At 36.5% G+C, this 23,432-nt stretch overlaps 1 protein-coding gene across 3 annotated transcripts in view; it reads left to right on the top strand.

Annotated features, from left to right (window-relative positions):
- Positions 1-23,432, top strand: part of TMEM168 (transmembrane protein 168) — a 48,292-nt gene that overhangs the window by 16,895 nt on the left and 7,965 nt on the right. For 2 of the 3 annotated variants that reach the window (XM_007122128.4, XM_055084904.1), the window contains exons 3-4: positions 17,966-18,108; positions 20,341-20,615. In XM_007122128.4, the coding sequence (XP_007122190.1) occupies positions 17,966-18,108; positions 20,341-20,615 (418 nt within the window). Of the gene's footprint in view, positions 1-13,655; positions 13,754-17,965; positions 18,109-20,340; positions 20,616-23,432 lie in introns of all 3 variants that reach the window. The other variant, XM_007122129.4, reaches the window with a different exon arrangement.

Here is a 23,432-nt window from a genome sequence, read left to right on the forward strand (position 1 = left end):
GCCTCTCCCGTTGTGGAGCACAGGCTCCAGACGCGCAGGCTTAGCGGCCGTGGCTCACGGGCCTAGCCGCTCTGCGGCATGTGGGATCGTCCCAGACTGGGGCACAAACCCATGTCCCCTGCATTGGCAGGCGGACTCTCAACCACTGCGCCACCAGGGAAGCCCTTTTTTCTTGTTTTCTGAAGAGCAGTTCTTAATTTTGCTATACTCTAATTTATCCATTTTTTTCTTTTATGAAATTATCTTTTGATGTCATACCTAAGAAATCTTTGACCTCATTTGAGTAGAATCTCTGGCTAACCCCACATGGATAGCTTTGTTTTTTGTTAGTTTTACTGAATTTAATAACATTTTCAGAATGCGTCAGTAGTATCATTCCAAGTCATGTACATTAAAAAAGCTGGAATTTTACCAAAAACTTCTGTTGTGTTTTGTTCATAATCTCATTCCAATTTTAAAATGCAACATTACAGCTGTTGTTTCCTGCAATTTGTGTTATGTTCATTGAATTTGCTACTTGCTTTCCTCTTTTGTACTTTTTTTCCTTAAATAAGTCAATAAGAAGTACTTACACAGTACCATAGCCATTTGGTGCTAGTTTTATTGCTCAGCCATAGGCTTTTCTGAAATTGATACTTGACAGTTCACAGAAGGATAAAAAGGGAGGAAAGTGTCCAGATACCCAAGGAAGCATAGCCCATGACTTGCTCTTTTGTTTAGGAATTTTCTCTGAAATCTTTCACATGAGATTTTCTATGCCTTTCCTTGCTACCGTCATTCGCAGATTCCATGGGGTTCTGATGCAACTTTTTGGAGGAGCCCTTTGACCCAAACCAGAAAAACCATAATCACCGTTAATTTCTCTGTAGGGGAAGCACTAGCAATCACTGGGTTTGACAGATGTAACAAGACCAGCTTCATATCCAAGGAAAGGAGGGAATCCACAGACACAGCATGGTTTCATTTCTAGCAAGATGGCTGGATCAGCCATATTATCTCACTTGACATGGGGAGCAGGGAGTTTCCAAATCTGTTGCCAAAACTAGAAGTTCACGTTTCATAATTTTTTGTTTTGTTTCATTTCTCTTCCTAAAGTTTTGAGATATTTTAGTCTAGATTAGAGGAGGGGACACTAAGTCTTTTTAGCTTCAAGTTATACTTTTAATTTGATGTTTTATGCATTCTGCCAGAACACAATGAAACAGGAGTAGCTGCTTTTTTTCCCTAAAACAACAATAACAATGATCTGAATATTATTTTATTCATGAAACAAGAACATGAACTTCTCCTTTGCCCTGATTTTCCATCTTAAAACTTTTTTTTAAATTAATAACTGGAGATATTTTCATTTTAATAATACGGCTTACCAGTTATTAACTGTTTTTTATGTGCTATCCACCATTCTGTGTACTTTGAGTGTATTTATTTAATCCTCATGACACTCTGAGATAGGTATCATTATTATTCCCATTTTGTAGAGAAGAAACATGCTTGAGAGATTAGGAAACTTGCTTGAGGCTACACAGCTGGTGTGAATCCAAGCAGTCTGCCTTCACAGCCTTTACTCTTAACCACTTTACTTAGTTCCATGTATTTTTAGGGTTGGAAATGAGCATACAGATTATTTAGTGTAACATCTCTATTTTGTCCATGGGGAGAAGTAAGATTCAACACACTGTCCAAGTTTGATTCTCATACCAGTGTTTTACCTTTATCAGGATTGTGGTCTACAAAAATTTCTATTTTTTCTATCTCTTTTGAGGCTACTCAAAAAAAATTTTTTTTCTAATGCATCTACTAGGGCCTTAACTCTATAAGATCTCCTAAATAGCAGTAGTCATTTAGGTGAAAAGGTAATCGTCATTTAAATTTCTATTGTTTTGTTCATAATAACCTCATTGCAATTTATAAATGTTTCATTGTCAATTACAGCTACCATTTTATTGTACTAGACATATTTCACATATTTCTAATCTATGGAATAAGCTCATAAAATATCCCTCTTTTATAGATTCAGACTGAAAAGCTTAATTAATTTGTTCTTGTATATGCAGATGGTAAATGACTATGCTAAGATTGAACCAAAGTCTTTAACTCCAAAGCTTGAATCCTTTCCCCTACAATTTCTCTATTGCCTCTACTTAAAGAAATTGCTGCTTTAAAACTAACTGTAAAGTAGCTTTCCTAATGTTTTTAAAGTTCTGGAACTAAGCAAAGTTTTGGAAGTTGCCTATTGTTTCTTAAATATGGGTTTCTCACTTTGAAGAGTATGATATCTCCATTTACATATTGCATTGTAACATACATTTATATATTGTGTTTCTTAGTTAGACTTCTATGTATAATATTTCCCAAACTTGGTTACTAATGTGACTCATACAAAAATATTTCTAAACAAACAATATTCATATCTCTTCTGTAAATGCCAGGTTTAAAAAAAAATGAAATTCCAACATTGGATAAATAGATTTTGTTCCTATTAGCTGAGAAAGTTTTAGGATATGAAAATATTGAATATTTTGACCATGACTTGAAAGCCCAGATGAATAGAGAATAACTAGTAACTACATTTTATGGAAAGAATATTACTTAAAGTAATACTTTAAAGTAATTACTTAAAGTTGTTTATTGGTATTATTATGTTCAGCTTATATCTGCTTTGAAATTTGAGCCATGTCTTAAAAGTTTGCTAGTGAGCTTAGGGTGATTTGTAGAAGCAAAGGAAGAAAAGTATCTATACTTACTAGTTTTGGTCAATTAAGTTGATCTTATTTGTTACAGGGAGTTGTTTAAAATGTAAGGTGTACTCCAAGTCACAAATGACTTTTAGGTTGAAGCTATAGAATAAAGAGTTTCAGGCCAGTAAAATTGAAGCTTTCTGAATGTGGCAATTGGACAAAAGATCCTAAATTTATTTTGGCTCCCCCGGACATGTTTGCCAACTGTTAAGATTACAAATTTTTTGTATTGCCAAACTGTTCACTTTTATCTATGTTATCTTTTTTTAAATTAAATTAAAAATTTTAAACTGAAGTATAGTTGATTTACAGTGTTGTGCCAATCTCTCCTGTACAGCGAAGTGACTCAGTCATACATGTGTAGACATTCTTTTTTATATACTTTTCCATTATGGTTTATCACAAGAGATTGAATATAGTTCCCTGTGCTATACAGTAGGATGTTGTTGTTTATCCATCCTATATGTAATAGTTTACATCTGCTAATGCCAAACTCCCGGTCCTTCCCTCCCCCACTTCCCTTCCCCTTGGCAACTACAAGTATGTTCTCTATGTCTGTGAGTCTGTTTCTGTTTCTGTTTTCTTTTTTTTTAAATAAATTTTATTTATTTATTTTTGGCTGTGTTGGGTCTTCATTACTATGTGCAGGCTTTCTCTAGTTGTGGCGAGCAGGGGCTACTCTTCATTGCGGTGTGCAGGCTTCTCATTGTGGTGGCTTCTCTTGTTGCGCAGCACCGGCTGTAGGAGCACGGGCTTCAGTAGTTGTGGCACACGGGCTCAGTAGTTGTGGCTTGCAGGCTCTAGAGCGCAGGCTCAGTAGTTGTGGTGCATGGGCTCAGTTGCTCCGCGGCATGTGGGATCTTCCCGGACCAGGGCTCAAACCCATGTCGCCTGCATTGGCAAGGGGATTCTTAATCACTGCGCCACCAGGGAAGTCCCTATTTCTGTTTTGTAGATAGGTTCATTTGTGCTGTATTTTAGACTCTACATGTGAGTGATATCATATAGTATTTGTCTTTCTCTTTCTAACTTCACTTAGTATGATAATCTCTAGTTGCATTTGTGTTGCTGCAAACGGCATTATTTCATTTTTTTTTAATGGCTGAGTAGTATTCCATTGTATATATACCACAACTTCTTTATCAGTTCGTCAGTCAGTGGACATTTGGGTTGTTTCCATGTCTCAGCTATTGTGAATAGTGCTGCTTATGAACATTGGGGTGTGTGTATCTTTTTGAGTTATAGTTTTGACTGGATATATGCCCAGGAGTGGGATTGCTGGATCATATGGTAATTCTATTTTTAGTTTTCTGAGGAACTTCCATATTGTTTTCTGTAGTGACTGTACCAACTTATATTGCCACTAACAGTGTAGGAAGGTTCCCTTTTCTCCACACTCTCTCCAGCATTTGTTATTTGTAGACTTTTTATGATGGCCATTCTGACATGTGTGAGGTGGTACCTCATTGTAGTTTTGATTTGCATTTCTCTAATAATTAGTGATGTAGAGCATCTTTTCATGTGCCTACTGGCCATCTGTATGGCTTCTTTGGGGAAATGTCTATTAAGGTCTTCTGCCCATTTTTCAATTGGGTCGTTTGTTTTTTGTTGTTGTTGTTGAGTTGTATGGGCTATTTGTATATTTTAGAGATTAAGCCCTTGTCTGTCGCATCATTTGCAAATATTTTCTCCCATTCCGTAGGTTGTCTTTTCGTTTCTTTAATAGTTTGCTTTGCTGTGCAAAAGCTTGTAAGTTTGATTAGGTCCCATTTGTTTAGTTTTGTTTTTATTTCTTTTGCCTTGGGAGCCTGACCTAATAAAACATTGGTACGATTTATGTCAGAGAATGTTTTGCCTATGCTCTCTTCTAGGGGTTTTATGGTGTCATGTCTTATGTTTAAGTCTTTAAGCCATTTGAGTTTATTTTTGTGCATGGTGTGAGGGTGTGTTCTAACTTCATTGGTTTACATGCAGCTGTCCAACTTTCCCAGCACCACTTGCTGAAGAGACTGTTTCCCATTTTATATTTTTGCCTCCTTTGTCAAAGATTAATTGACCATAGGTGTTTGGGTTTATTTCTGGGCTCTATTCTGTTACACTGATCTGTATGTCTGTTTTTGTACCAAAACCACACTGTTTTGATTACTGTAGCTTTGTAGTATTGGCTGAAGTCTGGGAGAGTTATACCACCTACTTTGTTTTTATTTTCCCCTCAGGATTGCTTTGGCAATTCTGGGTCTTTTATGGTTCCATATAAATTTTTGGATTATTTGTTCTAGTTCTGTGAAAAATGTCATGGGTACTACAATAGGGATCGCATTAAATCTGTAGATTGCTTTGGGTAGTATTACCATTTTTACAATATTAATTCTTCCAATCCAAGACCATGGGATATCTTTCCATTTCTTTGAATCCTCTTTTATTTCCTTTATTAATGTTTTATAGTTCTCAGCACATAAGTCTTTCACCTTCTTGGTCAGGTTTATCTCTAGGTATTTTATTTTTTTGGTGCAATTTTAAAAGGTATATATATATATATTTTTTTACATTCCCTTTCTGATATTTCATTGTTAGTGTAAATAAATGAATGTTAATCTTGTATCCTGCTACTTTGCTGAATTCATTTATTAGATCTAATAGTCTTTGTGTTGAGTCTTTAGGGTTTTCCATATATATTATCGTGTCATCTGCATATAGTGATAATTTTACCTCTTTCCTTCCAATTAGGATACCTTTTATTTCTTTTTCTTGTCTGATTGCTGTGGCTAGGACTTCCAATACTATGTTGAATAGAAGTGGTGAGAGTGGGCATCCTTTTCTTATTCCAGATTTTAGCAGGAAGGCTTTCAGCTTTTCACTGTTGAGTATTATACTGGCTGTGGGTTTGTGATAAATGGCTTTTAGTATGTTGAGATATGTTCCCTCTATTCCCATTTTGGTAAGAGTTTTTATCATGAATGGATGTTGAATTTTGTCAAATGCTTTTTCTGCATCTATTGAGATGATCATGTGGTTTTTGACTTTTCTTTTACTGTGGTTTATTACGTTGATTGATTGCGAATGTTGAACCAGCCTTGTGAACCTGGGATGAATCCCACTTGGTTGTGGTATATGATCTTTTTTATGTGTTGTTGGATTCGGTTTACTAATACTTTGTTGAGAATTTTTGCATCTATATTCATCAAAGATATTGGCCTGTAATTTTCTTTTTTGGTGATGTCTTTGTCTGGTTTTGGTACCAGGGTGATGGTGGCTTCATAGAATGTCTTTGGGAGTGTTCCCTCTTCAGTCTTTTGGAAGAGTTTGAGAAGAATTGGTATAAGTTCTTCTTTGTATGTTTGGTAGAATTTGCCTGTGAATCCATCTGGTCTCACACTTTTGTTTGTAGGGAGTTTTTTTTATTACAAATTCTGTTTCACTTCAAATGATCAGTCTGTTCACATCATTTATCTATTTCTTCTTGATTCAATTTTGGTGGGCTGTATGTTTCTAGAAAGTTGTCCATTTCTTCTAGGTTGTCAAATTTGTTGGCATATAATTGTTCATAGTATTTCCTTATGGTTTTTTGTATTTCTGTGGTATCAGTTGAGATTTCTCCTTTTTCATTTCTTGTTTTGTTTATTTGGGTTCTCTTTCTTCTTGGTGAGCCTGGGCAGAGGTTTGTCAATTTTGTTTACCCTTTCAAAGAACCAGCTCTTGGTTTTGTTGATTTTTTTCTATTGTTTTTTGAATCTTTGTTTTTTCCTCCCTGATCTTTATTATTTTTTTCCTTCTGCTGACTTTAGGTTCTGTTTGTTCTTCTTTTTCTAATTCTTTTAGGTGGTAAGTTGGGTTGTTTACTTAAGATTTTTCTTATTTTTTGATGAAGGCCTCTGTTGCTATGAACTTCCCTCTAAGAACTGCTTTTGCTGTGTCCCATAGATTTTGTATGGTTGTGTTTTCATTGTCATTTGTCTCAAGTTATTTTTTAATTTCCTTGTTGACCCATTGGTTTTCTAGTAGCATGTTGTTTAGTCTCCATGTACTCATTTTTTTTCTCATTTCTTTTCCTGTGGTTGATTTCTAGTTTCATGCCATTGTGGTCAGAGAAGATGCTTGAAATAATTTCTGTACTCTTAAATTTGCTGAGGTTAGTTTTGTGCCCTAGTGTGTGGTCAATCCTAGAGAATCTTCTGTGTGCACTTGAAAAGAATGTGTATTCTGGTTTTTTGGGGTGTAATGTCCTGAAAATATCAATTAAGTCTAACTGTTCTATTGTATCATTTAGGATCTCTGTTGCCTTATTGATTCTGTCTCCGGAAGATCTGTCTGTTGATGTGAGTAGGGTGTTAAAGTCTCCTACTGTTATTGTATTTCCATTGATTTCTCCCTTTATATCTGTTATTATTTGTTTTATGTATTTGGGTGCTCCTGTATTATGTGCATATAAGTTGATGAGTGTAATATCCTTTTCTTGTATGGATCCTCTTATCATTATATAGTGCTCTTCTTTATTTTTCTTCATAGTCTTTAAAGTCTATTTTGTCTGTTATGAGTATTGTAACTCCTGCTTTCCTGTCATTTCCGTTTGCCTGAATATTTTTTCCATCCCCTCACTTTCAATCTGTCTGTGTCCTTTGCCCTGAGGTGGGTCTCTTATAGGCAGCATATTGTAGGCTCTTGTTTTTTTAATCCAGTCTGCCACTCCATGTCTTTTGATTGGAGTATTCAGCCCATTGGCATGTAAGGTAATTATTGTTACATATGTATTTATTGACATTTCAACCTTTTTTTCCAGTTGATTCTTTGTTTCTTTTTCTTCTTCTTCTTGTGGTTTGATGATTTCCTTTCATTTTATGCTTGTGTTCTCTTCTTTTTGGTTTTTGTGAATCTATTGTATGTTTTTGATTTGTGGTTGCACTGTTTTTCAAGTATGTTAAACCCTTCCTATATCTGCTTGCTTTAGGCTGATAATCAATATATGGCCTTTATTATGTTGAGGTAAATTCCCTCTATGCCCACTTTCTGGAGAGTTTTTATCATAAATGGGTGTTGAATATTATCAGAAGCTTTTTCTGCACCTATTGAGATTATCATATGGTTTTTAGTCTTCAATTTGTTGATATCACACTGATTTGCAGACATTGAAGAATCCTGGCATCCCTGGGATAAATCCCACTTGATCATGGTGTATGATCCTGTTAATGTATTGTTGGATTCGGTTTGCTAGTATTTTATTGAGTATTCTTGTGTCTATGTTCATCAGTGATACCTGTAATTTTCTTTTTTTATCGTATCTTTGTCTGGTTTTGGTATCAGGGTGATGGTGGCCTCATAGAATGAGCTTGGGAATGTTCCTTCCTCTGCAGTTTTTAGAAGGGTTTCAGAAGGATGTGTTAACTCTTCTCTAAATGTTTGAAAGAATTCACCTGTGAAGCTCTCTGGTCCTGGACTTTTGTTAGTGGGAAGTTTTTTAATCACTGTTCCAATTTCAGTACTTGTGATTGGTCTGTTCATATTTTCTGTTTCTTCCTGGTTCAGTCTTGGAAGGTTGTACCTTTCTAAGAATTTGTCCGTTTCTTTTAGTTTGTCCATTTTATTGCCATACAGTTGTTTGTAGTAGTGTCTTAGGATCCTTTGTATTTATTTGGTGTCAGTTGTAACTTTTCCTTTTTCGTTTCTAATTTTATTGATTTGCGCTCTCTCCCTTTTTTTCCTAGATGAGTCTGGCTAAAGGTTTATCAATTTCATTTATCTTTTTAAAGAACCAGCCTTTAGTCTCATTGATCTTTTCTATTATTTTCTTCATTTCTATTTCATTTATTTTTTTGCTCTGATCTTTGATTTCTTTCCTTCTACTAACTTTGGGTTTTGCTTGTTCTTTTTGCTCTAGTTGCTTTAGGTGGAAGATTAGGTTGTTTGTTTGAGGTTTTTCTTATTTCCTAGGTACAGTTGTATTGCTATAAACTTCCCTCTTAGAACTGCTTTTGCTGCGTCCCATAGGTTCTGGATCATCATTCTTCTGTTTTCATTTGTTTCTAGGTATTTTTTTTTGTTTTTAATTTATTTTTGGCTGCGTTGGGTCTTCGTTGCTGTGCGCAGGCTTTCTCTAGTTGCGGCAGCTGGGGGCTACTCTTTGTTGCGGTGTGCAGGCTTCTCATTGTGGTGGCTTCTCTTGTTGCAGAGCATGGGCTCGAGGCATGTGGGCTTCAGTAGCTGTGGCTTGTGGGCTCTAGAGCACAGGTTCAGTAGTTGTGACGCAGGGGCTTAGTTACTCCGCGGCATGGGGGATCTTCCCAGATCAGGGCTCGAACCCGTATCACCTACATTGGCAAGTGGATTCTTAACCACTGCACCACCAGGGAAGCCCATGTCTCTAGGTATATTTTGATTTCCTCTTTTTCTTTCTTCAGTGATCCATTGGTTGTTTAGTAGCATAGTGTTTAGTCTCCACGTGTTTGTTTTTTTTACCTTTTTTTCTTATAGTTGATTTTTAATCTCATAGTGTTGCGCTCAGAAAAGATGCTTGATATGATTTCGGTTTTCTTCAATTTACCGAGGCTTGCTTTGTGGCCCAGTATGTGATCAATCCTGGATAATCTGCTGTTTTTGGATGAAATGCTCTATAAATATCAATGCAATCTTCTGGTCTAATGTGTCATTTAAGGCCTGTGTTTCCTTATTGATTTTCTACATGGATTATCTGTCCACTGATGAAAGTGGGGTGTTAAAGTGCCCCACTATTATTGTGTTACTGTTGAGTTCTCCTTTTATGGCTGTTAACACTTGATTATTTATTGAGGTGCTCCTATGTTGGGTTCATATATATTTACAACTGTTATATCTTCTTCTTGGATTGATCCCTTGATCATTATGTAGTGTCTTTCTGTGTCTCTTGCAACAGTCTTCATTTTAAAGTCTATTTTGTCTGATATGAAAATTGCTACTTCAGCTTTCTTTGAATTCCATATGCATGGAATACCCTTTTCCATCCCTTCACTTTCAGTCTGTATGTGTCCCTAGATCTGATGTGGGTCTCTTGTAGACAGCATATATCTATGTCTTGCTTTTGTATCCATTCAGCCAGTCTATGTCTTTTGGTTGGAGCATTTAATCCATTTACATTTAATGTAATTATCAATATGTATGTTTATTGCTGTTTTGTTCATTGTTTTGGATTTGTTTTTGAAGGTCTTTTTTCTTCCCTTTTTCTTTGTTCTCTTTTGACTTGATGTCTATCTTTAGTGTTGTGTTTGGATTGCTTTTTCTTTTTTGTGGTGTATCTATTGCAGATATTTGGTTTGTGGTTCCCATGAGGTTTTGATATAGCAGTCTATATATGTACAATATTGTTTTAAGTTGCTGGTGTCTTAATTTCCAGTGCATTTCCAATATCCTGCATTTGTACTGTCTTCTCACAATTGCTGGTTTTCATATTATATTTGTGTGGGGATGATTTCCTACCTTTGTTTTATGTTTGCCTTTACCAGTGAGCTTTCCCACTCATAATTTTCTTGTTTCTAGTTGTGGCCTTTTCTTTTTTGCCTAGAGAAGTTCCTTTAGGATTTGTTGTAAAGCTGGTTTGGTGGTGCTGAATTCTCTTAGTTTTTGTTTGTCTGTAAAGCTTTTGATTTCGCCATTTAATCTGACTGAGGGCCTTGCTGTGTAGAGTATTCTTGGTTGTAGTTTTTTCCCTTTCATCACTTTAAATATATCATGCCACTCCCTTCTGGCCTGCAGAGTTTCTGCTGAAAAATCAGCTGAAATGGGCATTCCCTTGTATGTTATTTGTTGTTTTTCCCTTATTGCTTTTAGTATTTTTTTCTTTGTGTTTAATTTTTGTCAGTTTGATTACTATGTGTCTCAGTGTGTTACTCCCTGGGTTTATTTTGTATGGGACTCTGCACTTCCTGGACCTGAGTGTTTCCTTTCTCATGTTAGGGAAGTTTTCGGCTATAATCTCTTCAAATATTTTCTCAGACCCTTTCTCTCTCTCTTCTCCTTCTGGGATCTCTATAATGCAAATGTTGGTGTGTTTAATATTGTCCCAGAGGTCTCTATAGACGGTCCTCATTTCTTTTCATTCTTTTTTCTTTATTCTGCTCTGTGGCAGTGTTTTCCACCATTCTGTCTTCCAGCTCACTTACTCGTTCTTCTGCCTCAATCGTTCTGCTATTGATTCCTTCTAGTGTATTTTTCATTTCAGTTATTGTGTTGTTCATCTCTGTTCTTTAAATCTTCTAGTTCTTTGTTAAATATCTCTTGTATCTTCTCGATCTGTAACTCCATTCTTTTTCTGAGATGTTGGATCATCTGTACTATCATTACTCTAAATTCTTTTTCAGGTAGGTTGCCTATCTCCTCTTCATTTGGTTGTTCTTATGGGTTTTTAATCTCATTCCTTTGTCTGGAGTATATTTCTCTGCCTTCTTATTTTGTCTAACTTTCTGTGTTTGTGGTCTCCTTTCCACTGGCTGCAGGATCGTAGCTCCTCTTACCTCTGGTGTCTGCCCCCTGCTGGGTAAGGTTGGTCCTGTGGCTTTTGCAGGCTTCCTCATGGGAGGGTCTGGTGCCCGCCCGCTGGTGGGTGGAACTGGGTCTTGTCCTTCTGCTGGGCAGGACTGTGTCAAGGGGTGTGCTTAGAGGTTGCTGTGAGCTCAGTACAGCTTTAGGCACCTTGTCTGCTGATGGATGGGGCTGTGTTCCTCTCCTGATGGTTGTTTGGCCTGAGGCATTCTGGCACTGGAGCCTGTAGGCTGTTGGGTAGGACTAGGTCTTGATACCAAACTGGCGATGACCTCTGGGAGAGCTCATGCTGATCACTATTCTCTGGGGCCTCTGCTATCAGTGTTCTTGCTCCCTCTCCCCACTATTTAACCACAGCTGACCCCCATCTCTGCCGGAGATCCTCCAAGTCTCGTAGGTAGGTCCAGCCCAGGTTCCTATGGAGTTACTGCTTTGTGCTGGGTCCCAGTGTATGTAAAACCTGTGTGCACCCTCCAAGAGTGGAGTCTGTGTTTCTCCCACTCCTCTGGAGCTCCTGCACTGAAGCCCTGCTGGCCTTCAAAGCCAAATGCTCTGGGGGTTCCTCCTCCTGATGCCAGACCCTCAGGCTGGGGAGCCGGACATGGGGCTCAGGACTTTCACTCTTGTGGGAGAACCTCTGCAGTATAATTTTCCAGTTTGTGGGTTGTTCACCTGGCAGGTATGGGATTTGATTATGTCACAAAAGCACTCCTCCTATCATCTTGTTGTGGATTTTTCTTTGTGTTTGGATGTAAAATATCTTTTTTGGTAGGTTCCAGTCTTTTTTTGTTGTTCGTTGTTCAGCAGTTAGTTGTGATTTGGGTATTTTTATGGGAGGAGGGGGACTCAAGTCCTTCTACTCCGCCATCTTTTCCAAAATAGAGGGGCTGCTTTTAGTTTGGATGCTTGCTGTCTCTTTCCTCAGCATGTGCTGGCCTTTACCTTTTGATGGGGGGTGTGCGGGTTCAGCGGCCCTTGTGCACTCACAGGACAGTGGGGACGGGGCTTGGCACCTGCTTGGGGGTCTCCTATGGGCGGCTGCTATCCGTGCACTCCTGGGATAGTGAGGGCAGCCTGCTTTTAGGTCTCATAGCGGCGGCCTGTGCCCACCTCTGGAGCCCAGGATGGTGGTGATGACTTGCATACCACCCCCCGCCAACGGAGCTCCTGTGGGTGGTGTCCTTTTGCCTGGGAGCACTCACAGGGAAAGGAGCTCTTAATGGTGGTCCCACCCCTCTCCCCCGCACCCCCCAACAATGGCACCTTGCCTCTGTGGCAGGCCCTGGCTTCTTCTGAGTACCCCCTCTGTTGCCACAGTCCAGCCTCTTCAGGCTGTCTCCATGCAGCCAACCCTGGTCCCTTCCCTGGGTCTGACCCCTGACTGTACTTCAGCACCTAGCCCCCACCCTCACCAACAGCTGAGCATCTCAGGTGGGGGAGCACAGGGTGGCAGTGACGACCTTCTGTGCAGGTGACTGTCTGTTTTGCCTTCTGCAAACCAGTTGCTGTGCTCTCCTCCTAGGCTCCAAAGCTCCCCTCCGTCCAGGCTGATTTCCCTACCAGTGAGGGGACTCCCCAGAATTCAGAAACCTTTTCTCATTCACAGCTCCCTCCCTGGGCTGCAGGTCCTGTCCCGATTTCTTTCTTTTCATTTTCCTTTTGTCCTACCCTGTTACATGGAGGTTTTCTTGCCCTTTGGGAAGTCTGAGGTCTTCTGCCAGTGTTCAGCAGATGTTCTATGTGAATCGTTCCACTTGTAGATGTGTTTTTAATGTTTTTGTGGGGGGAAGGTGAGCTCCCTGTCCTACTCCTTCACCATGTTGATCACCCCACCAATAATTATTTTATTTAAATGGCTGTCATAATTTGAATGTACAGTCCTCCCTCGGTATCCACAGGGGATTGGTTCCAGTAGCCCCTGTGAGTACCAAAATTTGCAGTTGCTCAGGTCCCTTATATTTATGGTGTAGTACAGTTGTCCATCCATATCTAAAAGTTCCCTATCCACTTTTCTGTGAATAAGGGTTTAATTGATCAAAGCATTTTCTATTATAATGGAGCAACATATGTAATAGAAGGTATAGGAGTTGAAAAGAAAGTAATGAAATTATCAATATTTGTAGATAAGATGATTACCCGTTAAACCTAAGAGTTGACTGAAAAAGCAGTTGAAGTTGCTGTAGTAATAGTTGTGAGAATTGTTCCATCTTTTAAGTTGTAAGCTATGTCAAAAAAGGGTAATTGTGCTCACTGATACAGTTATCATTAACCCAACCAATATACAAACTGTGTAAATTCTCTTGGACGTACATAAGTTGTATGAGAAGAAATGGTGTTTATAGCGGAAATATATTTTTAATATGTACATTATGTCTTTTAATGAATTTGCCTCCTGACATTGTATCCTATTAGTGATCCAACCTGGATTAAGTGGTCAAACCTGGATTAAGATATGTAGACTGTTAATAACCCCCAGCATCCTGGAAGAAACAAACATCCTCTTGGAGAAGGTATAATTATCCTAGTTCCGAAATTAATCATATAATAGCTTTTTTGCATACAGTGTTCAGCTCATAAATATAACCAGATACACACACACGCACACACACTCACATGGCATTGAGAGCAAGAAAGCAGCAGAACCAACAGACAATAGGCAGACCTAAAAGTCTTGAGATATTGGAATTATCAAAGAAAGCCATCATACTTAGCAAGTTGAAAAAAAAGCAATGGTAGGAAATTAGAAACTATAAGAAAGTGACAAGGCATATTTGAAAAAGAACTAGACAAGTTTTAGAATCAAAATAAAATATCTGAAATTCATTCAATGTGCTAGTTTAACAGATTAGACAAATGAGAAGTGAGCATTAGTGAACTGGAAAATATAGTTCAGATGAAGCTATGAAAGAAGGAGCTTAAAGAGGAAAAATAGAGAAAATACTATACAGAGAAAAGGATAAGACTCAATAAGGATACAGAGAGATATCATCTGTGTTTTACTGGAGTCCCAGAAAGAAAGGAGGAAATGTAGGCAAAAGGAAATATTTGAAAGGATAGACAGGCCAGTGGAACATAAGAGTATAAAAGTAGATATCAGAATACTTGATTTATGAAAAAGATGGCACAGTAATGTGGAGTGGTTGAGATTTTCAATAATTAGTAATTAGATAATTGGGTGTTCACATGAAAAACTTAATTTGGACTGTTATTATAAAAATAACTACATTTGGATTATAGACCTAAAAGCAAAGTGCAAAACAACAAAGCCTTTAGAGGATAATGTACAATGTCTTCTTGACTTTTAGGTAGGTGGAGACAATTTTAACAAGACACAAAATGACTATGTTACACTTAAGAACTTATGTTAAGCAAAAAACAGCATTAACAGAGTCACAGAGAGGGAAAGGTATTTGCAATACAACCAACTAAAGACTTTTTTTTATACATCTTTATTGGAGTATAATTGCTTTACAATGTTGTGTTAGTTTCTGCTGTACAACAAAGTGAATCAGCTATATGTATACATATTACCCATATCCCCTCCCTCTGGAGCCTCCCTCCCACACTCCCTATCCCACCTCTCTAGATCATCACAAAGCACCGAGCTGATCTCCCTGTGCTATGTGGCTGCTTCCCACTAGCTATCTATTTTACATTTGGTAGTATATATAAGTCCATGCCACTCTCTCACTTCGTCCCAGCCTTACCCTTCCCCCTTCCGTGTCCTCAAGCCCATTCTCTACGTCTGCGTCTTTATTCCTGCCCTGCCACTAGGTTCATCAGTACCATTTTTCTAGATTCCATATATATACATTAGCATACAGTATTTGTTTTTCTCTTTCTGACTTACTTCACTCTGTATGAGAGACTCTAGGTCCATCCACCTCACTACGAATAACTCAGTTTCACTCCTTTTCATGGCTGAGCAATATTCCATTGTATATATATGCCATATCTTCTTTATCCATTCATCTGTCGACGGACACTTAGGTTGCTTCCATGTCCTGGCTTTTGTAAATATGCTGCAGTGAACATTGTGGTACATGTCTCTTTTTGAATTATGGTTTTCTCAGGGTATATGCCCAGTAGTGGGATTGCTGGGTCATATGGTACTTCTATTTTTAGTTTTTTAAGGAACCTCCATACTGTTCTCCATAGTGGCTGTATCAACTTACATTCCTGCCAACAGTGCAGGAAGGTTCCCTTTTCTCCACACCCTCTCCAGCATTTATTGTTTCTAGATTTTTTTGATAATGGCCATTCTGACTGGTGTGAGGTGATACCTCATTGTGGTTTTCATTTGCATTTGTCTAATGATTAGTGATGTTGAGCATCTTTTCATGTGTTTGTTGGCAATCTGTATATGTCTTCTTTGGAGAAATGTCTGTTTAGGTCTTGTGCCCATTTTTGGATTAGGTTTTTTTTTTTTTTTTTTTTTTTTTGATATTGAGCTGTATGAGCTGCTTGTATATTTTGGAGATTAATCCTTTCTCAGTTGCTTCGTTTGCAAACATTTTCTCCCATTCTGAGGGTTGTCTTTTCGTCTTGTTTATGGTTTCCTTTGCTGTGCAAAAGCTTTTAAGCTTCATTAGGTCCCATTTATTTTTGTTTTTATTTCCATTTCTCTAGAAGGTGGGTCAAAAGGATCTTGCTGTGATTTATGTCCTAGAATGTTCTGCCTGTGTTTTCCCCTAAGAGTTTTTATAGTGTCTGGCCTGACATTTAGGTCTTTAATCCATTTTGAGTTTATTTTTGTGTATGATGTTAGGAAGTGTTCTAATTTTGTTCTTTTACATGTAGCTGTCTAGTGTTCCCCGTGCCACTTATTAAAGAGGCTGTCTTTTCTCCATTGTATATTCTTGCCTCCTTTGTCATATAGGTGCATGGGTTTATCTTGGGGCTTTCTATCCTGTTCCATTGAGCTATATTTCTGTTTTTGTGCCAGTACCATACTATCTTGATTACTGTAGCTCTGTAGTATCGTCTGAAGTCAGGGAGGCTGATTTCCTCCAGCTCCCTTTTTCTTTCTCAAGATTGCTTTAGTTATTGGGGTCTTTTATGTTTCCATACAAATTATAAAATTTTTTGTTCTAGTTCCATGAAAAATGCCATTGGTAATTTGATAGCGATTGCATTGAATCTGTAGATTGCTTTTGGGTAGAGTAGTCATTTTCACAATGTTGATTCTTCCAATCCAAGAACATGTTCTATCTCTCCATCTGTTTGTATCCAACTAAAGACTTTTATCTAAAATATATGGAGAGCAAAATAAAACTGTAAATCAGTGACAGAAAGGCAGCCCCATGGCAAAATGCTTCACCAAAGATGAAACCAAAATGATCAAAGGTATTTAACATAATTAATAATCAGAGAACTCCATACTTATTCTGGTTTTGTTTATCATAGGGGAAAATTAAAAGGAATCTAAATACAACAAATAGGAAATCAGCTAATTAAAATTTTATAAATATGATAGTAATGCCATTTAGTATTTACAAATGATTTAGAATTACATTAATGGGCTTTAACATTTTAAAAAGTTTGCACAACATTATATATCATTGCACTTTGGTAAGAAACTAAATAAATATTTGTGAATATTTATAGTATGATGTCTGAACATATTTTTTAAAGTTAGTTGTGTGTGGATGATGGTACTTGGAATTATTCTAATCATAGTTTTACTCGTTTGTATTTTCTATTGTTTCTAAATTGTGCATGTACTGTATTATTTATGTAATTGATAACACAGAATGTACCAAAAATAGGGCATTATATCCATTTTTCCATTATGGGAGTCAACTTTATTTTTTTATTGAAATTCTGATCAAATGAACCACTTCTTAGTGTTAGAAAACTGTATTCATGCACATAGACACATAACTGTAATATGTGCAGTAGCAACACAAAAAATGTGAGATACTATCCGTATTGTAAAAATATAGGTCAGTACTGAGTGACTCATCCTTCCTTTTCATTTAAATGGGTCCTTTAATTTTTTTGTTTGTTTCTTTTAATTGCAAATACTACTTAAATCTTGTCTTCTCTTAATATGTCTCCTGCCTCCCTTTTTCCATTCTGTTTTTAGGCTGCTTAAATGTCTTCAGTATGTCTTATATATATATATATTTTTTTTTTTTTTTTACAGTTTTGAATTTATAGTCTAGAGCTTTTCAAAGGAAAAGTTTGTTATAAATTTAATTTAAGAATGGAATTCATTTTGATAGCTTTAAGGAGCTTACAGTTTAAGATTTTCTCTTAATTTCTGGACATTTCACAGGGGAAAAAAAAGCCCTTTCTAAAGTACCTTTTCTGATAAAGTAAATGAGTGTGTTATTTGTAAAATGATTTAGAGCATGTGGGTTTTAACAGGAAAGGATTTGTTTTCTGGCTTTTTCTCTGTCATATCAAGGGTGTGGTTATATTTTTGTTTTGTTTTTTAGTTTGAGTCGGATGTTATTTGACATCACATCATAAAAATGTGGTGCACTGTATTTGTTTTGCCGTGACTTACAAGGACCTTAGAGATAAATTTAGGGTTCATTGCTAATCCATGTATACACTTGTCTCTTTCAACTTATAATGGTTTTTAGGTCATTAATTATCCTTTTTGGAAGTAGAGGCAAAAATGAATATGCATTTATGTAAATATATATGCATATACACATATATACGTTCAGTCACACACTCTATGTAAACATGCTGTTTTAAATTTTTTTTAGCCAACAAATGGAATCTTCTTGAGCATGTTTCTAATTGTTTTGCCATTGGAATCTATGGCTCATGGCCTCTTCCATGAATTGGGTAACTGTTTAGGAGGAACATCTGTTGGATATGCTATTGTGATTCCCACCAACTTCTGCAGGTACAGTAACCTAGTATAATAAGTAATAGCTACTTGACTCTTAATATTTTGCTAATATTGGTATAAGATGATAGCTCATTTTTTCAAAACTATATTCTCAAAGTATAATACTCTTGCATTTTTATTTTCCATTTATCCCAAATGTTTAAAAACCTTTATCTACTCTGAGTAATAATATAATCTTCAGGGTTCAATTAAAATTTTATTTTTGATAAATGTGATTAGCTTATGTTTTAGCTAAAAATTATAAATATGAATGGATTTTCTAAGTAAAGTTCCTACCCTTTCTTTAGAGAGGGATATCTTGTATAAGAAAATGTGAAACAACATGGTGAAGTATAATAGAATGTACACTGGACCTCAGCGTCCTAAATTCTACTTCTGTGTTACTTTAGGCAGATCATAACTTCTCTGGACCTCAGTGTCTTTATCTAAAATGCAAACAATACCATTCTGCCCGTATAGAGAAATGTTATGAAGAGCTAATGAGACTATAAATGTTAAAACACTACTAGAAAATGTCGTACAAATACCACGAATTCAAAAACATTGGCAGTGAAGTTAAGTATTTGATTGCAGTTTTATTTGGAAATATTTTTGACCCCAAATGTATGGCAAATCTGTTTCAGTCTGTAAATATTGCCAAATTTTAGTTTTTCTTTTGTAGTTAAGTACCTTTGAAGTAGAAAAAAATAGTTCCTTGCCATTAATGAATTCTGTTGACAAAGCAGTCATCATACTTTCCTTGGCCAGGGATGGGAGAGGGCTTGAAATGAAGTTTTTATCTGACTTCAAATATTTGACATAAAAACACAAAGTAGACTCTTTATAGTAAATATTTCCTCCATATTAAAGACTTGATTTATAAGTTGAAGATTCTCATGAGAAGTAAAAGAAATACGTTTAGAAGGATCACATAAAGTAAGATGTGACAACTCTGCAGGAAGAATATGTGGAAATAGTAATTTGCACAGTTAGATTTTTATTCTAATTTTTGATTATGCATAGCTTTATTCTTTTGCTGTTTTGTGGCTGTTAAATGATACAAATATGGGACAAAATGTTCTTTTAATGAAAACTTTTATAGAATTATTATAAAGTTTTCAAAATTCCTACTAGAAATCTCTTTTCTGGATAAGAGTTATGATTTTTTTCTCCCTCAATATTGATTTGATTCTGCTAGTTTTAAGACTTGGTTTATTATCTTTACTAAAGTACCATTTTACATTTTACATGTATTCCAGGATCAGGTCTAAGTCTTCAGTTAGTATTCAGTAGTATATAAAGCAGTGGACCTAAATAGTAATAATTTTTTTAAAAATTTATTTTATATATTTATTTTTGGCTGCATTGGGTCTTCGTTGCTGCACGTGGCTTTCTCTTGCTGTGGCGAGCAGGGGCTACTGTTTGTTATGGTGCGCGGGCTTCTCATTGTGGTGGCTTCTCTCATTGCAGAGTACGGGCTCTAGGTGCGTGGGCTTTAGTAGTTGCAGCGCGTGGGGCTCAGTAGTTGTGGCTCACGGGCTCTAGAGTGCAGGCTCAGTAGTTGTGGCACATGGGTTTAGTTGCTCTGCGGCATGTGGGATCTTCTCAGACCAGGGCTCAAACTCATGTCCCCTGCATTGGCAGGCGGATTCTTAACCACTGTGCCACCAGGGAAGTCCATAATAATTGTTTTAAAATGTCATTTATTAAAAGGTAAGTTCTATCATTTATGTACCTTAAGTTAATAAAACTTGAACACTTTATAAAGACTGTCTTTTTCAACACAAAAATTAAATATGTAATTTAAAATATCGCTTCCATATTTTGTTAAAATTTTTTTCTCAAGAAAACAGTACTTTCATTATTGTCCCCACCCAGGTATTCTTGAAACATTTTGGTGGTAGAATTAGTACAGTCTTGCTTTTCAAAGTTTTGTTTAATATCTGTCATATGGTAAGAAGATATGAATAAAGAATGAAGAGTAGTACTATCTACATTTGGAGATATTCTCCCAGCTTCCAGTTTTATTGATAAGAAATATAATATTTAGAAACTAGGCTTTGATTTTCCAAGCTTAATTCTTAGCACTGTAGAAAATTTAGGAAAGATGTTTTTTTTAACAAAAATCCTGCCATTTAATTAGCCACTTATGATTCTTAGATAATTTATTATAAATGAAGAATAGGAATGTGACATAGAACGAACACTTCATAAACACTAAAATGATCTTTTTTTCTCCTTCTTCAGTCCTGATGGTCAGCCAACACTTCTTCCACCAGAACATGTACAGGAGTTAAATTTGAGGTCTACTGGCATGCTCAACGCTATCCAAAGATTTTTTGCATATCACATGATTGAGACCTATGGATGTGACTATTCTACAAGTGGCCTGTCCTTTGATACTCTACATTCCAAACTGAAAGCTTTCCTTGAACTTCGGACTGTGGATGGACCTAGACATGATACGTATGTTTTGTATTACAGTGGGCACACCCATGGTACAGGAGAGTGGGCTCTTGCAGGTAAATCCACCTCTGGCAATTTCACTATTGTAAAAATATGCCTATTCGTGGAAATCTCTCCTTCACACTGAAACATTAAGTTGCAAGATTCTCAGTTTTCCACTTCACAGATTACCACGTATACATATGACTATTTTGTTTGCCTTTTCTCTGGCGTACTTGTTTAGCATAACTTTAGTAATTTCTAAAGGTTTTGAAAATTGTTTTGTGTTCATTGGAAGAAAAAAAATCTGAATGCTTGATCTGAGACTTATAATTAGTTTCCCTTTAAAGTATTTTCAGGATTATTAAATGTAGTTACATTTTTCAGAAGCTGATTAACTTATTTGACTAATACTTCTAAGTCTTTAAGGTGTTACAGGATGCTGATTTCAGTAGTTCTTCACATATGCAGTTTTATTTGTTAGAAAGCTCACCATAGTTTTAAGCAGCAGGTGATATGATATGCTTGGAGTAGTGCTTAGGTCAGTGCTTGGTCCTCATTTGCCCCAACACTGTTGTTTGAGGCAAGTTACTCTCTGTTTCAGTTCTCTCAACTGTAAATAGAAGGGGTAATATTAAGTCTCCTTGCCAAGGGAGAAATGAGGCCCTGTAAGTCAAAGGCTTTGTTTTATGAATTACTTGCTTAGTGCCTGGAAGAGAGTCTGGCATATAGTAGGAGATCCTTAAGTAATATAGATAGATGGATGAAATCATTGAGTGAATCATGAAAAAAGGTAATTTCTTATTTTAGATTAGAAATAGTTTTTAGATTTAATTATATCCTACTTTTTTCTGTAAAATATTTCAGATGTTTTACACCACGAACACAAACAATAAAATAATCATAAAATATAAGTAGAGGGCTTCCCTGGTGGCGCAGTGGTTGCGCGTCCACCTGCCGATGCAGGGGAACCGGGTTGGCGCCCCGGTCTGGGAAGATCCCATATGCCGCGGAGCGGCTGGGCCCGTGAGCCATGGCCGCTGAGCCTGCGCGTCTGGAGCCTGTGCTCCGCAAAGGGAGAGGCCACAACAGTGAGAGGCCCGCGTACCACAAAAAAACAAACAGAAAAAAAAACAAAAATATAAGTAGAAAAAGATATTCAGATCAAAGAAAAATATAAACAAAAGTATTATGGAAGGACAGAGGTAGAGCACCAATAGAAGAACTCCAGAAGAAAGGAAATAAACTCAAGGTTAAAGGAGACATGATTTCAAACCATCATGGTCTCACTAATTTCATGCCAGATTGGTTTCCAGGGTTTTATTATAAATACATTTTTGTAATTTTTTGGTTTTGCAAATAAATATTGAATAACTCAATGGCTGTCTGGAAGGAGTAAAGGCAAACTAATACTTACTGAGCACATTTGAAGCACAGCTACTGTGCTTGGTACTTTATACACATTATTAGATTTAATCTTCACTTGAAATTTCTTGAAGTAAATACTATCACCTCTATCCTCTTCATTTTTCAGAGGATGAAATGAAAGCTGAAAGTGGTTACATAACTTATCTATAGTCATACTACTACTAAGTGATGGAATCATGATTCAAGCCCAGATCTCCCTGACCCCTAAAATCTTCCCCCTATTGCACCATATTGCTGCCAAAGGTGAAAACCATGAAGATAGAGAAATGGCATGTTCTGGTTCAGTAGATATTTTTGTTAGCATGGTTCACCCATTTTCAAAATACTGTAATATAGAAGAAGCTAATCAACATTAAAACTACTTCAGTATAATGGTTTATAAAATCATTTACTTGACCTATACTTTTTAGTAACACAATGTGTAAAATAACTTTTTAATTTTTATGGCTATTTCAAGTTCAGGTAAAGTATAGCATTCTCTGTACTTCAGAGCACAAGAGAAAAGGTTCTAGTCTGTTCAAAAACCTTTACAGAAATATATTTCAGACCCAAAAGCAGGGATTGATTATTGAAAACTACTGCAGTGCTTATAATAATAACCTCTTCCCTAAGCAAACAGGTTGAAAAAGGCATAATTTTGGTGGCCATGCATATATCCTTAGTTATTCTTAAGTTTTATAAGAAAGTAATTTAAGAAGCAAGCCCATTATACGTTTCCATGAAGGATTTATTATTTAATGTAAACATTTTGCCAAAAGTTTGCATTTTTCTTAACTCCTTTAAAATTTATCTCAAGTATTTTTTAAAAGGTGGCTTTGGAAATAAATTCTAGATGTTCAGTTTACTGATTTTTTTTTTTTTTTAGTTTAGTTTAGTGTATGGTGTTAGGGAGTGTTCTAATTTCATTCTTTTACATGTAGCTGTCCAGTTTTCCCAGCACCACTTATTGAAGAGACTGTCTTTTCTCCATTGTATATCCTTGCCTCCTTTGCCATAGATTAGTTGACCCTAGGTGCATGGATTAGCTCTGGGCTTTCTATCCTGTCCCATTGATATATATTTCTGTTTTTGTGCCAGTACCATATTGTCTTGATTACTGTAGCTTTGCAATATAGTCTTAAGTCAGGGAGTCTGATTCTTCCAGCTCTGTTTTTTTTCCCTCAAGAATGCTTTGGCTATTCAGGGTCTTTTGTGTTGCCAAATAAATCTTAAGATCGTTTGTTCCAGTTCTGTAAAAAATGCCATTGGTAATTTGATAGGGATTGCATTGAATCTGTACATTGCTTTGGGCAGTATAGTCATTTTCACAATATTGATTCTTCCAATCCAAGAACATGGTATATCTCTCCATCTGTTGGTATCATCTTTAATTTCTTTTCATCAGTGTCTTATAGTTTTCTGCATCTAGGTCTTTTGTCTCCCTAGGTAGGATTATTCCTAGGTATTTTATTCTTTTTGTTACAATG

This window comes from Physeter macrocephalus, chromosome 5, assembly GCF_002837175.3.
Source record: "Physeter macrocephalus isolate SW-GA chromosome 5, ASM283717v5, whole genome shotgun sequence".
Lineage (NCBI taxonomy): Eukaryota > Metazoa > Chordata > Mammalia > Artiodactyla > Physeteridae > Physeter > Physeter macrocephalus.